Here is a 12,545-nt window from a genome sequence, read left to right as displayed (position 1 = left end):
TTGGTTTGATGCGAATTGCCGGCTGATACCCAAGTTGAAAAATTTGAACTTTGGCGGAATTTCGCAACGCGTTAACCAATCAGGAGCCTGCTTGCTGCTGTGGCGGCAGCCCCGCCCGGAGCCCTCATTCAACCTGAAGGAACGCTTGATATTGTCTGTAAGCAGTCACCCGGAGCTATACAACACAAGTTCTTATTTCTATAGAAGGAAGAGTGTCAGTGATGACATTGGGCAACCTGTTATGTTGTAATTTCACTTTTTCACATTTCACTTTTGAGTCACGTGACGTTTATCGACCCACGCCGTTTATTTTCCCCCTATAGTAAGGTTAACAAATACAAACCGGTAACTCTCTCGATAAATGCACAATCAACATCAGTCATCTTGCAAACAGACAACCGAATAGCACTTGCCCCTCCCACAAGAAGCAAATTTTGCCTTTGACGCGCGTCAAATGCTTGCTTTTTCCGCGGGTCTACTTTACACGCGCGAATGCATTTAAACTGTTCAAGCGGCAAACTAGGTAGACGCGGTTTTGACGCCTAAAACGCGGTTGGTGTAAACGCAGCATAAGGGATTTTTAGTTCATCTGTCAATAATCTGGCAAACAAGGGTTAAAAGTTTCTTCAATTTAACTATTTAAAGGGATAGAAAAATGTATACTTCTGTCATCATTTTCTTACCCTCAAGTTCCAAACATGTATACCGGTACATTTTTGTTCTGCTGTACACAAATAAAGATTTTTTTATAACCAAACAGATCTGGGGCACCATTTACTTACATAGTATTATTTTTTTCCGACTATGGAAGTCAATGGTGCCCCAGATATGATTGGTTACAAACATTCTTCAAATTACCTTCCTTTGTATTCAGCAGAACAAAGAAAGTATTTCTTGGGTTTTTATTGTTTGGTGATCCATTTAAAGCTCCAATCTGTAGCTTTGCCTCTATGTCACTATATTGTGTTGGAACTGAATATATTTTAAGTCAAACTGACCTGAAAATCATACGCGACAGCTCAAATAATATCAAATATAGGCTTACCGTTGTGATTCTGGTTTTTGCTCAATAAGTAATATATTTTTATATATCTGCAGCTTTAATAAGTTTGGCAAATCGTTTTTTAAAGGGGCACGGAAAACCTAAACAAATATACTGAGACCTCAAAAATAGATGATCAAATCAGATATATCCATGGCAACAAGCAACCTTATCTAGAAACTGAATATTCTGCGTATGGCTTTGTAAACGTACCTTCTCTGAGCACCACTCTCTCATAAGCAGGGAACTTGGTTTGGACAGGCTGAGCAGAAAGATCCTCTCTGCTCTTCCTCAGGTTCCTCTTGGAGCTTCGCAGACCACGGAACCGCCAGAAATCGGCACGATCCCCACCTGGGGTTTTTGGTAAAGTGTACTGTACGCTCGACAGCTGCTCGGCTCTACGGAGAGCAAAAATGAACAACCAAAACGTTAAACTGCATCAAACTTATACATATGCATCATACAAATTAACGTCAATTAAACTCAGTACCTGTTCTTGTTAGGGATGATTCCCCTCTCCACCTCCTGGTGGTTCTTGCCGATGCGGATAGCCAGCCAGGAGCCAAGCTTGCCATTGTAAAGGGTATCGACCACTCTGAAGACCTCCCCCTTATTAAAGCTCAGGCCGTAGGGTGACTCCTTCTCGTACTCAAAATGGGTCCTGATGTAGAATGAGTCTCCCACATCGGACTCGACGATTCGCCGGTACACTGGGATTCAAAGAGACTGGATCATCTAACATTCTCGTATACAAAATCGTATTGAAATTGTACTATCGTAGCAGATGATGTGTAATTATTCACAGCAATTCCATTATTTTTTTCTAAACCAAATGCACTTTTAGCAAGATAGAAAAATGAGTAATGGCAAATTATATAATTGCATGTAATAATATTGGTTATTATTTTTCGCAATTATTTTGGTTACCTCATCAAATACAGTTAACGCATTCTGATAGTAAGCAAACATACAAGCTGATACGGATGGAGGTCAAAGGCTCAAACCCTACTCAAATACAAAAATGTATCTAAAATCTGATTGGTTGATAGAAACAGGGTTCCCACACCTTAGTTAACTTCAAATTCAAGGACCTTTTAAGGACTTCCCAGGTCCAATACCCTCAAATTCAAGGACTAAATGTGAGGACACATTTCAAGTGAGATACATTGTTACAGTTCCCTTTTGAGGGAACTCGCGCGCTGTCACTGTGGTGACACTTTGGGGACGCCTCCAAGGGTAAGTGCGTCTGAATGTGTATATCAAATTCAACCAATGGTGAGGCTTAACGACAAAGACAGGGGTGACGCGGGAGCCAGGAAGTATATCGCTATCTGAAACATTGCCAAAGATGGCATTACAGGGACGCAGAAATTATGGCAAGGGAGACGTAGCGTCTCGTTCCCTTCTCAGGGAACAACAGTTACATACGTGACCGAGACGTTTGATGTGTCAAACACAACTTTGCAAAAAAGCATTTTGGTATGAATCAACATTCGCACACAGAAGATATAAGCATTTAAAATGAACAGTTTAGCATGTGTGCTTAAAACGTCTAGAATTTGTATGATATTATCCTGCACTACACATGGAATAGTATAGATATTTTTCCCAGAAAACTTCTTGCATAAAATAGATTCAAGCACTTTCAATGACCTGTACCTATGTATGTATATTTTCAAAAACTTCCCAGGGCCTTGAATTTTTCCCCAAGATTCAACAACTTTCAAGGATTTCAAGGACCCGCAGGAAACCTGTCATGTATGTTGTTCCATGCAATCACAATTACCCATCCTTACCATCTTTCTTTTTCTGGGCCAGGATGGTGACCTCCTCTCCTTTGGGCAGGTCCAGCAGAAACAGCACTGCCTCTTCACGGATGATGTTCGCAAAGTCCACATTGTTTACCTGAGGGAGAAGGTTATTATTCATTTAAAACAAAAACATAATGCTTTTCCAGAGGCAGTTTAATGAATGAATGGAAAGAACGCTTCTCCTAAATGCTTTGGGATATTCCCAAAAGCCAGAAACAGTGTGATAATGTCTGTTCGAGTTGTGGGTGGCGTGGCATGGTGACAAACATTGTTCCGAATAAAGAATGGGCAAACACACAAAAAGGAAGAGAAAGAGGCAGCGTTTGGCATTGGAGAGATGGAAACGACGTCACCACGGAAACCATCGTGAGAAAGGGCAAGCATCTTTACACACGCTGAGGTTTAATGGCATTTATACAGCAGGAGAGGAATATTCTGGAAGCGGAAACCACCATAAAACAAGGACTGCCATTTAAAGAGCCTGTAAACAAAGGGTTATAAAAGTCGGGACGCCAAAGCATTCTCCACCCACAATCCTTTAGGGGTCCTTATTGAGTTATTCGCCACAAGTTCCCACACCTTAGTTAACTTCAAATTCAAGGACCTTTCAAGGACTTTCCAGGTGCAATACCCTCAAATTCAAGGACTAAATGTGGGGACACATTTCAAGTAATAGCAAGGTTACATCGTGTTACCTTTTAAGATACATTGTTACAGTTCTCTTTTGAGGGAACTTGCGCTGCGTCACTGCGGTAACATTTTGGGGACGCCTCCAGTGCTAAGTGCATCTGAATGTGTATATCAAATTCAACCAATGGTGAGGCTTAACAACAAAGACAGGGTGACGTGTGAGCCAGGAAGTATATCGCTATCTGAAATATTGTCAAAGACGGCATTACAGGGATGCAGGAAGAATGGCAAGGGAGACGCAGCGTCTCGTTCCCTTCTCAGGGAACAACAGTTACATACGTAACCCGAGACGTTTTCATGTGTTAAACACAACTATGCAAAAAAGCATTTTGGTATGAATCAACATTCTCATACAGAAGATATAAGTATTTAACCAGGGTTAATTTAATCCAGGGTTAAAGCGAACAGTTTATCACATGTGCTAAAAAAGTCTACAATTTTAATGATATTATCCTACACTACACAGGGAATAATATCTATGTATGTATATTTTCAAAAACTTCCCAGGTTCTTGAATTTTCCCCCCTAGATTCACAAACTTTCAAGGATTTCAAGAACCCGTGGGAACCCTGCAACTGAGCTGCTAAACATATTGTAACATGCAATGATTCAAGTACAAACCAAGCAGATGTTTTTACTGTATACTAAAAAAATGCTAATATATCTGACTATTAACCTTACCGCTTCATGTTAAGTTTTCGAAATGCATCTTACCCTGAGAATCTGGTCTCCCTCTTCCAAGCCTTCTTTAGCAGCAGGACTGTCCTCCAATACACCAGCTACAAATATCCCAACATCATTTCCACCAGCGAGCCTCAACCCGACGCTCTCGCCCTTCTTAAACTTTACCAGCTTCATGCTCGGCCTGTGGATGAACACATACAGCCATGAACACTTGTGACACAAAACTTGGATCCTCCTACATGTGTGGTCTCCAAAATGTGGAATTGGAGAAAGCTGGAATACCGCAAAATGCTGTCGTCGTGGGTGACGCTGGGCACAGGTGCGTCTGCCGGGCTAACAGGCAGGTCTACGTCGGGCTGACCGGGTTGGGCGTACACAGGCTTGGGCTCTGCGAACATCAACAAAGAGTATTTACGTAAAGCACAAGCACTTTAAAACACAGTTTGTGGTGTCATAAGCGGTCAGTAGGAGAAAGCAGGTGGGAAGACACGTCATAACTGACAAACCCATGCTGTTCATCAAACAAGGCTCCCATAAGGCTCCACTCCAAGGTCATGGGTTCAAAACATAAATGTGCATGCCATAAATGAGATGAAAGATACTTTAGATAGTCTGCCAAATGTAAATATACTGCTTTGACACTGATAAGTATCTATAAAAGCAAACTACCACAGCACAAACTTTGCCACAAAGACGAACTCAAACTGATAGTGAACACAAAATTAAATACATTTTTAGTTACTCTATCCCCGGGCTTACCAGACAAGACTTAAGGCTAGTCCTATACTAAAACACATGTTTTAGCTGTCTCAACTGAAAATAACAGATCTTAAAATGTGCAAATTGAATTGTCTTATGATACACACCAGTAACGTCTTTTTCTAAGGTGTGTTTATTAAACAACGCCTCTAGTCCTGGCTTTAGCTAAGCATTGTCTGTGAACCCAGGCCTATGTGTATGCATGCAAACACGCATGTTTATGTGCAGTGACCTCTGACCTGGCAGAGGGGGGAGCTGTTTCTCTTCTCTGCTTGCGCTCTGCTCTTTCGGCATTTCCTCCACCATCTTAGCAGGTAGGGGGAGCGGCCCAGCTTTCGAGATCCTCTCCTCATCACGACTCCTGTGGCTGTGTGTGCGGACACAAGGAAAACACAAAGCAAAGATGTAAGAATCCTAGACAGGAAATGACATCAAACATGGCTGACTGACTTGCAAATTGTACTAACTACCAGTGTTCGAATTGAGGGGGGCTAGGGTGGTCCTGGACCTCCTATAAGCCATGAGGGCCCCCCTATGATGCACAAACATATAAATTATGGTGTCCCCTGGTTTTTATTTAAATTAAAATATTACATGAAGTTAATATTCTCGTGTTGCCACAAAACGATACTGTCCATTATTTGTCACAATTTTGCAATAAACTAATCCAAAAGATTTCTGTCTGAAATAAATGTACCACATTTTCCGAACTTTAAGTCACACATTTTTTCATAGTTTGGAACTTAAAGTCAGGTGCGACTTATACGTCAAAATTATTTCATATGAACCAAGAGATTGCCGTCTACAGCCGCGAAAGTCTGCTCTATGCTGCTCCTGTATTTATATAATTCAATGGATTCAGTGATGCGAAATGACTTTAGGACCTTTTTGAACTTGATTTACATTGTCGTGTTAATTTAGCCTATTAAGCCTCTCAGGTATGTTCTGTATGCCATCGTTTATCATGTAAATAACTGTTAATGTTACTTTAACATGTACGGACACCTATTCAGCTTGTTGTTCTGTGTGCTATTGTTAAGTTGAATAACGTGCCTTTCCAGATTAAATGTCTGTTCTTCGGCTTGGATTTTGTGAAATCATTTTCTAAATAAACGCGACGTATGGTCCAGTGCGACTTATATAGGTTTTTCCTATTCAAAACGCATTTTTGACTGATGCGACTTATACTCCGGAGCGACTTATAGTCCGAAAAATACGGTAAACTCTCAAGTGCATCTCACGCTGTTTTTCGGAGCAATTGACAGATTGTTAGATTAAAAGGCCGGGTATACCTTTTTTCTGCATTTGTGTCCCGCTCGCGTGTACGCTAGGGGTGGGCGGAATGACCAAAAATCTATTTCACGGAATGAGTCATTTTATTTCACGGAACGGAATATTTGACGGTATAAATGTTTTTCAGTTTATATTTTTTTTTGATGATAAAAATGTAGAGAAATACACCACTCACTATAGCTTACTGTATAACTAAATGCTCACCACAGTTTTAAAATATGAGCAATTTAAAGTTAATAATGTTAAAGTGAAAATGCCCAGAAGATAACAACAGCTTAGTCTTGATTAGACAGAATCTTGTTTTTAATTGAGTTATTAATTTTATAGACTATTGAAGCTATAGTATGGCTTCATTGTATTTTGTGTTTATGCATACATTACATTAAACATATGCAATATGTCAAAATGAACAGGTATAAATATATGCAAAAACCTACAGACATGATAAACACCTACAGTAGCCTATAGCCTATATGAGAGACGAAGCTCTAGATATTATAAATGTGACAGGTGCTATGATGTGATGATCATAAAGTTTGTTTTAAGGTCTTGACGCCCTTTCCTTTCTATTAGACCTTAACATTTGCATCTCTTTCTCGTCTTTCCGATCAAATATGTTTGTTTAAGCAAATGGCGCGTCAAAGTACGTCGCTCCAGCAGCGCACGTGTCACTGATATAAACGCGAGTTTTATCTTAGCTTGCTTAAAGTTCAGAAAACTTTACAATAATTAGCATTATGTGCGAGAAGAACTCTTTATTTGGCGTCGCAGCTCTTTGCGCTTGCCCAGAGAGAGACCTCTGCACGAGAGACCCGCCGGCTGCTGCATGATGAGAGAGAGAGAGCGCGCGCGAGAGAGAGAGCGCGCGCGAGAGAGAGAGCGCGAGAGCGAGCAAGACAAGAGTCTCGCTGCGTGACCCGCGGTGGATTCACTGGCACTTATTATAAAAAATACACAAATAACTCGTTCATTTTTTATAAGTGAACTATTTTACATGTTTCTCCGTCACACTCAGTCTAACATGCTGGAGGGCAGAGTTAGCCACGCCCACTTATTTGCATTCCGCGGAATAGACGGAATAGAAAAATCTGTTACGTCTGACATTTTATTCCGCGGTAACGGAATATACCGTCATACCGCCCAGCCCTAGTGCACGCACGTATCTGCGCAGCTTTTCAAGTATATTTATCGCAGCTACGAGTGCATGGCCGCGTTTGACACGTACCGCAATCCAAATGAGTTCTTATTTAAATTATTACTCTACCAGGGCTTCAGGGCAGCACTGATTCGCGACATTTACAGTACATAAAAAAATAGGAAAGTTTAAGAAAAATAGTGAATCCACCATCGCAAAACAAAGTTTAGAACAAACAACAAGAAAACAGGAATCAAATATTATGGTGACAAAAATGCTCCACAGTTTTCTGTTCTTGGAAGAAGTGAAAATAAAAGAAGAAAAGACGATGGTGTGAGCAAACGCTGTCTATGGCCTTTGTGTAATTGTTTATCATATTCACGTGCATGCGCCGTCGTATGCGGACTGTCCACAGACCCTCCCAATGACTAAAGTAATGCGGACGGTGAGCATACGCGGACGTCCCTAATATACTTTTGGCTTTAAGATTTGGTTAGGAGCTTTTAAATTATTATTATTACTTATTAATTTGAGGGGGGGGGTGACTTAGCTAGGGGACCCCCATAATCTTTGACATAATTCAAACACTGCTAACTACTGTTCTCCACTGAAAACTTAATTTATATCAAATCAATAATAATTTAACATAGTAGTATCTATCCAACTATTTATTTTATAACAAAAACATACAAACATATACAAATTATGTTGTTTATTATGTTGAACCTGAAATGAATTACTAAAATGAAATGAATCAGACTTTCCAAATAGAGCTGGGTATCGATTCAGATGTTCCGCATCGATTCAATTTCGATTCATAATCTATCGGGTCGATTCCGATTCTCGGACCGATTTTCATACTCGATTCTTGATTCAACTCAATGAATATATAGATTTAATACAAATACTTTATTTATAAAAAAAAAACATTGAACATAAGTTTACAAGTGGGTAATTAATAAAAAGAAATTAAGAGCCACCAACCTGTATATTAAACTTTTTTATTTTAGGTACACTTGGGTACATTAAAACAGAACCCATCTCTAATTTTCAAATGCATACAATTATGTTAAATACAATAAAATTTTGGTGCAAGATGAAAAATGTATGCTGAAAAAAGTCAAAACAGTCGCATTCCTTGATCAAACAGGATCGGGCTATTTCATAAAAAAAAAAATCGATTCGTGCCTTTGAGAATCGATTTTTAATCGACCATGTATAAAAAAAAAAACGATTAATCGAAAAATCTTTTTTGCCCAGCCCTATTTCCAAATACACTTATTAGAGAGGCGTTCACGCTGACTTGACTGCTGTGCTGTGATACAGAGTCACAGAGTAGTTCAACTGGACTTCAATCATATTCATTTTCAAAATTGACGATTTCAAATAACTTTAGACTTTATGCAAATGCTCAGAGATGCAATGCCCCAACTACCAATCGGATTGCATCAAACGTGATCCGCCTGCCAGACAAAGCAGTCGGTATTACAAAGCCTTCAGTGTGAACGCCCCTTGACTTTAATCCACCATACTCCGTTATTTCTTTGTCCTAAAGCAAACACACATCAATAATACACCTGCACACTGTAAAAGTACAGTACGGTGTGAAATGAAAGGATGAGCTTTGTGCTGTTCGCTTACAGCTCTCTGATGATTAATGCATGCTCTGTGCTCAAAAACAACGCAGCCTTATACACACACGATCAAGTCTATGCACACAACCCATAAAAGTGTTTACACTGAAAGACAAATGGCATATAAGAGAGTGTGTGAACAGGGCAGGTAGGTATTCTTGAAGGTCACAGCTGTGTTTGCGGATTATATTTAGCGCTGCCCATCTGATCTGGAGAAATTGAGGAGACAAAAACCGTGAGAGTCATCAGCTGCACCAGTCGACACGTCCTCCGTGAAGGCACTACAAAATCGGCACTGGGTTCGGTCTATGACCTTTATATCCACACTTAACAACAGCAGGCGATGTCCGTGGACTGCAAATCACTCGCCTTTATCACCGCACGGCCGAGACACCGCATGTGGTCCTGTTTTATTAATGACAATGACGAATAATCTTTCCAGTGGGGCTTAATAATAAAGGTTCGTCGGATGACATTGAGAATAAATGTGTGGTATAATGCATTACACCTCAAAAGCTGTTGGGTTTTTTGATCCATAAAATACACTAAAAGGGATAAACTATTATTTGTCAATGCTAGGTTGTGATCTGGTCTTGGTTTAGGATGTTGGCGGTACATGAGGGAAATTGGGAATATGGAGCCAATGGCAAATGTCCAAATGGCAATTTCTGGAGGGCATAGGAGCAGTTTTCACAGAAAAAGGCGGTGCTTGGCAGGGCATCAGATAACACACACTCTTTTCTCAACCATGGTAAATGTCATTGGATCACAAATGAAAGCATCACAACAGGACAATGCCTTCCATGAGTTGTACTACTACTTCGTCTATAAACATGCACTGAAAATTCGATAAAAGTGGTTCAATCTTCATTTCAACCCTGCCCACTTCAAAGTATGATAAAGTAAGGGCCACAAAAGATGTTTAAAACAATGGTTTGGTTAGATTGATGATGCAATTAAACATAATTGTTCCCATTATCATTTGCCAACCTAACTACACTAGAAGTAGGTGAAAAAGTTGATCCTGTAAGAAGCAGGGTTCCCACACCTTAGTTAACTTCAAATTCAAGGACCTTTCAAGGACTTTCCAGGTCTAATATGCTCAAATTCAAGGACTAAATGTGGGGAAACATTTCAAGTGAGAGCAAGGTTACATTGTGTTACCTTTTAAGATACATTGTTACAGTTCCCGTTTGAGGGAACTCGCGCTGCGTCACTGCGGTGACAGTTTGGGGACGCCTCCAATAGTAAGTGCGTCTGAATGTGTATATCAAATTCAACCAATGGTGAGGCTTAACGTCAAAGACAGGGTGACGCGAGAGCCAGGAAATATATCGCTATCTGAAATATTGCCAAAGACGGCGTTACAGGGATCCAGTAAGTATGGCAAGGGAGACGCAGCATCTCGTTCCCTTCTCAGGGAACAACAGTTACATACATAACCGGAGACGTTTTCATGTGTCAAACACAACTATGCAAAAAAGCATTTTGGTATGAATCAACATTCGCATACAGAAGATATTTAAAGCAAACAGTTTAGCACATGTTCTTAAAAAGTCTAGAATGTTTATGATATTATCCTACACTACACAGTTTTTTCCAGAAAACTTCTTGCATAAAATAGATTCAAGCACTTTTAATGACCTGTATATCTATACTTGTATATTTTCAAAAACTTCCCAGGGCCTTGAATTTTTTCCCCCAGATTCAAAAACTTTCAAGGATTTCAAGGACCAGTGGGAACCCCGAAGAAGGTCTTAGACACCCAGCCCAAGTTTTGGTGCAAATTGGCACTAATTTGCTGGTAAAGGGGTAACACACAGCTGAGACCACACAGATAGAGCTTGGTGATTATGAGGATGAATGGAGACATATGCAGTATATGATCCAGGTGCATGTTGGGATTAAGCAGCACAAACCAATGTATTTTCTGAGTGATGTCAAGATAATGAATTTATATCATGAACATGTAAAAATCACATAAAAGGACAAAGTCAACAAGAAAACCACATTTTAGCACGCTGCTCACGGTCACACTATGCACACGTCGTTTACACGCAGTCACTTTACATGCTTTAGTGCAAAGCTCACGTAAGCGTTAGTTCAGTTAGCTTTGGACGCACTGTTAATGGGACCCAAACACTTACGCTGGCCGAATTCTCTGAGTCGTCGGCCCTGTGGCCCTGATTTAAAACAAGAATCAGAAGTCAATGTAAACTTGTGTACCCGCACTGTAATGGTGAAGTGTGTAATTTCAGCACAGCTAGTAATCAGCAGCACAGACGTGATAAAAATTTGGGTCATGAGATTATAATATTGTGGTATTTTTTTAAGAGTAGTTACTCTGTGATATATTGGAATCTTTTAATTATTTTCTTTAGTATTCTTCCATGAGGTTTAGTGATTTGTTCAATAATATTCCTATCTTTCTCTGCATTTAAATTGAAATACATTTTGACTTCTCACAGACCTGATCTACTTCTCCCAAAAGATTAATATGCAACATTATACTCTGAAGCATCACTCATGTGCAAAGTTATAAAATCAAACCATAAATGTACATTAAACCAGAATATGAGAAAGTATTTTAATGTAGTAAGAAAATTACACACTTCACCTTCTGGACATTTTTAAAAGACAAAATTACTCCTCTCAACCCTACCGCTGACATATATTGCTTAATCTATCTAGACCAATTCCCACTTACAAAAGCATTTTGTCAAACTCTGTACTCTGGTCTGAAAGATGACTGTGCTCATATCAGTGTTAAGCAGAGCGGACACTACAACTTAAAAAATGACTGGCTAAATCTAACTTCACCTCTACGAAAAAAACACCCAAAATTGTTTAAAGGGATAGTTCACCCAAAAATGAAAATAATGTCATTAATGACCCTCATGTGGTTTCAAACTGGTAAGACCTCCGTTCATCTTTGGAAACACAGTTTAAGATGTTTTAGATTTAGTCTGAGAGCTTGTTGACGCTTCATTATAAATCTGTGTATGGTATACTGTCCAGGGTCCATGTCCAGAGAAAGGTAATAAAACATCATCAAAGTAGTCCATCTGACATCAGTGGGTCAGTTAGAATGTGTTGAAGCATCGAAAATACGTTTTGGTCCAAAAATAACAAAAATCAAAACTTTATTCAGCATTGTCTTCTCTTCCGTGTCTGTTGTGAAGCACATGCGCGAGACTAAAGTCACGTGATTGCAGTGACGCGGATGACGTGTTATCCTCAGACAGGTTTGTGAAGTTTTTTTTAAAACTTACAGCATGCGTCTCCCTCTGTAAACGAAGCCCGGGTGCACAAAAAACTCAACAAAAAAAACAAACAGCTGGGGCGCACCAGATAACACGTCAGCTGCGTCACTGCAGTCACGTGGACTTTAGTCACGCACATGCAATTCACAACAAACACGGAAAAGAAGACAATACTAAAAAAAAGACGTAAAATTTTTTGTTAATTTTGGACCAAAACGTATTTTCGATGCTTTG

The 12,545-nt window shown here is 39.8% G+C and overlaps 1 protein-coding gene across 12 annotated transcripts in view; it reads right to left on the bottom strand.

The window, feature by feature from the left end:
* The window catches only part of tjp1b (tight junction protein 1b), a 129,648-nt gene that overhangs the window by 25,820 nt on the left and 91,283 nt on the right, over positions 1 to 12,545 (bottom strand). For 7 of the 12 annotated variants that reach the window (XM_065292132.2, XM_065292137.2, XM_065292138.2 and 4 more), the window contains 7 exons: positions 11,196 to 11,231; positions 5,226 to 5,353; positions 4,510 to 4,615; positions 4,258 to 4,408; positions 2,839 to 2,947; positions 1,533 to 1,752; positions 1,256 to 1,440 (listed from right to left, as the gene is read on the bottom strand). In XM_065292132.2, coding sequence (XP_065148204.1) covers positions 1,256 to 1,440; positions 1,533 to 1,752; positions 2,839 to 2,947; positions 4,258 to 4,408; positions 4,510 to 4,615; positions 5,226 to 5,353; positions 11,196 to 11,231 — 935 coding nt within the window. The remainder of the gene's footprint in view (positions 1 to 1,255; positions 1,441 to 1,532; positions 1,753 to 2,838; positions 2,948 to 4,257; positions 4,409 to 4,509; positions 4,616 to 5,225; positions 5,354 to 11,195; positions 11,232 to 12,545) is intronic. The other 5 variants (XM_065292135.2, XM_065292136.2, XM_065292146.2 and 2 more) reach the window with 1 other exon arrangement.

Source organism: Paramisgurnus dabryanus, chromosome 23 (genome assembly GCF_030506205.2).
Source record: "Paramisgurnus dabryanus chromosome 23, PD_genome_1.1, whole genome shotgun sequence".
Taxonomy (NCBI): domain Eukaryota; kingdom Metazoa; phylum Chordata; class Actinopteri; order Cypriniformes; family Cobitidae; genus Paramisgurnus; species Paramisgurnus dabryanus.
The sequence above is the reverse complement of the archived record's forward strand: the minus strand, read 5'-3'. Positions and strand labels throughout refer to the sequence as shown.